Source organism: Vicia villosa, linkage group LG6 (genome assembly GCF_029867415.1).
Source record: "Vicia villosa cultivar HV-30 ecotype Madison, WI linkage group LG6, Vvil1.0, whole genome shotgun sequence".
Lineage (NCBI taxonomy): Eukaryota > Viridiplantae > Streptophyta > Magnoliopsida > Fabales > Fabaceae > Vicia > Vicia villosa.
The window spans coordinates 18287487-18289091 of NC_081185.1; the positions used below are offsets into that span (position 1 = coordinate 18287487).

A 1605-nucleotide genomic window follows, 5' to 3' on the forward strand; every position below is an offset into this window, starting at 1 on the left:
TCTTTTGTGTGGCTAGCATTCTATGCTTCAGTCTTCTATTTGGCGAAAGTTTTCATCCGAGCAAGTGCGTGGAGTCGGAGAGGAAAGCTCTCCTTAAACTGAAAGATACAATCACTCATGGAAGTGACGACTTTATCTCTTGGGAAGCTGAAGATTGTTGCAAATGGGATGGAGTTTTTTGCAACAACTTAACTGGTCATGTAACCGGTTTGTATCTCAGTGAATTCGGATTTGCATGTAAGTTAGATGCTTCAATATGTGAACTTCAGCATCTAACTTTTGTAAGTCTTGATGATAATTACATCAGAGGAAAGATTCCAAAATGCATTGGTTTACTTGGAAAGATGAAAGAGTTGCATCTTAATGGGAATGAACTAGCTCGCTTATGGACGGCGGATTTGCAAAGTATTCCAACTAGTTCATTCCCATTGAGATGCAACTCTTTCATCTTTCCAAGTAAACCAATGCATTTTGGAATCTCCCCTCTGATGTAATTATCATCAAGATTTAAAGAAGTTACATGTTGAAGTTCACATATTGAAGCATCTAACTTACCTGCCAAATTGAAACCAATGAGATCCAAATTGGTTACTTGACCAGTTAAATTGTTGCAGAAAACTCTATCCCATTTGCAACAATCTTCAGCTTCCCAAGAGATAAGACCGTCACTTCCATGACTGATCGTATCTTTAAATTTAAGGAGAGCTTTCCTCTCCGACTCCATGCACTTATTCGGATGAAAACATTCTCCAAATAGCAGACTGATGCATAAAATGCTAACCACACAAAAGAGAAAATTGAAGCCTGACATTATAATCTGTTGAACTGGTTATATGTTTGTAAGTATTTTCTTGAAAACTGGTTATAAGTTTGTAAATGTTTGTGAATATTTTCTTGAACACAACCGGCTATTTATAGTGTGAGTTCTTTGAAGTGTTATACACTCCCAATATAACTTTTTCCCATTCCCTCATTTCCACCAAGGTTCCTTCAACTTTCAACAAACAGCATGATCAAACCATACTTAATTTGGACAAGGCAGCGACAGTCAATATGTAATGCACGAAAATTCATTAGCTGGAAAAATTGTTTTCAAGTCTTTAATGTGTTACCACAAATTCTAAACTATTATTCAATTATTCCAAGTTTTGTCATGTTGAATCAGGTAAAGATAATACAGTAGTAGCATTTTTCAATATCATCTTAATTGTGGTAATTGAAAAAAAGCATAAAGCATGCTATATAGTGATGATAATGTTCGTGAGCATTTATATTGGTGTTGGTCTTTATAGTTATTCAAAGAAACATTCAATTTTAAATTTCTTTTAAAATTAATTAATTGATTGTATGTATGTAAAACTACTTCTTATATTTGTATCTATTTAAAAATAAATTTTAAAAAAACTTTTATCACGATAGACAATTTATAGAATATAAAATAATTAATGACCATTTAATTTAAGTCATAAAGTAATAGCAAAGTGAACTCAATATCTCAATTTATTTACCAAACCATTCATTATATCTCTAACGTCAAATTAATTTATTATAATAAAACTTATTTAATATATTGTCGCTGCTATAATTATGCACCTCTATATTATA

General features: G+C 32.1%; 1 protein-coding gene across 1 annotated transcript; it reads right to left on the bottom strand.

The window, feature by feature from the left end:
* Positions 1-298: 298 nt before the first annotated feature.
* LOC131613280 (receptor-like protein 11) lies at positions 299-724 on the bottom strand. The gene has a single exon (XM_058884964.1). The coding sequence runs from the start codon at positions 722-724 to the stop codon at positions 299-301; it is 426 nt and encodes a 141-aa protein (XP_058740947.1).
* Between the last annotated feature and the right edge of the window lie 881 nt (positions 725-1605).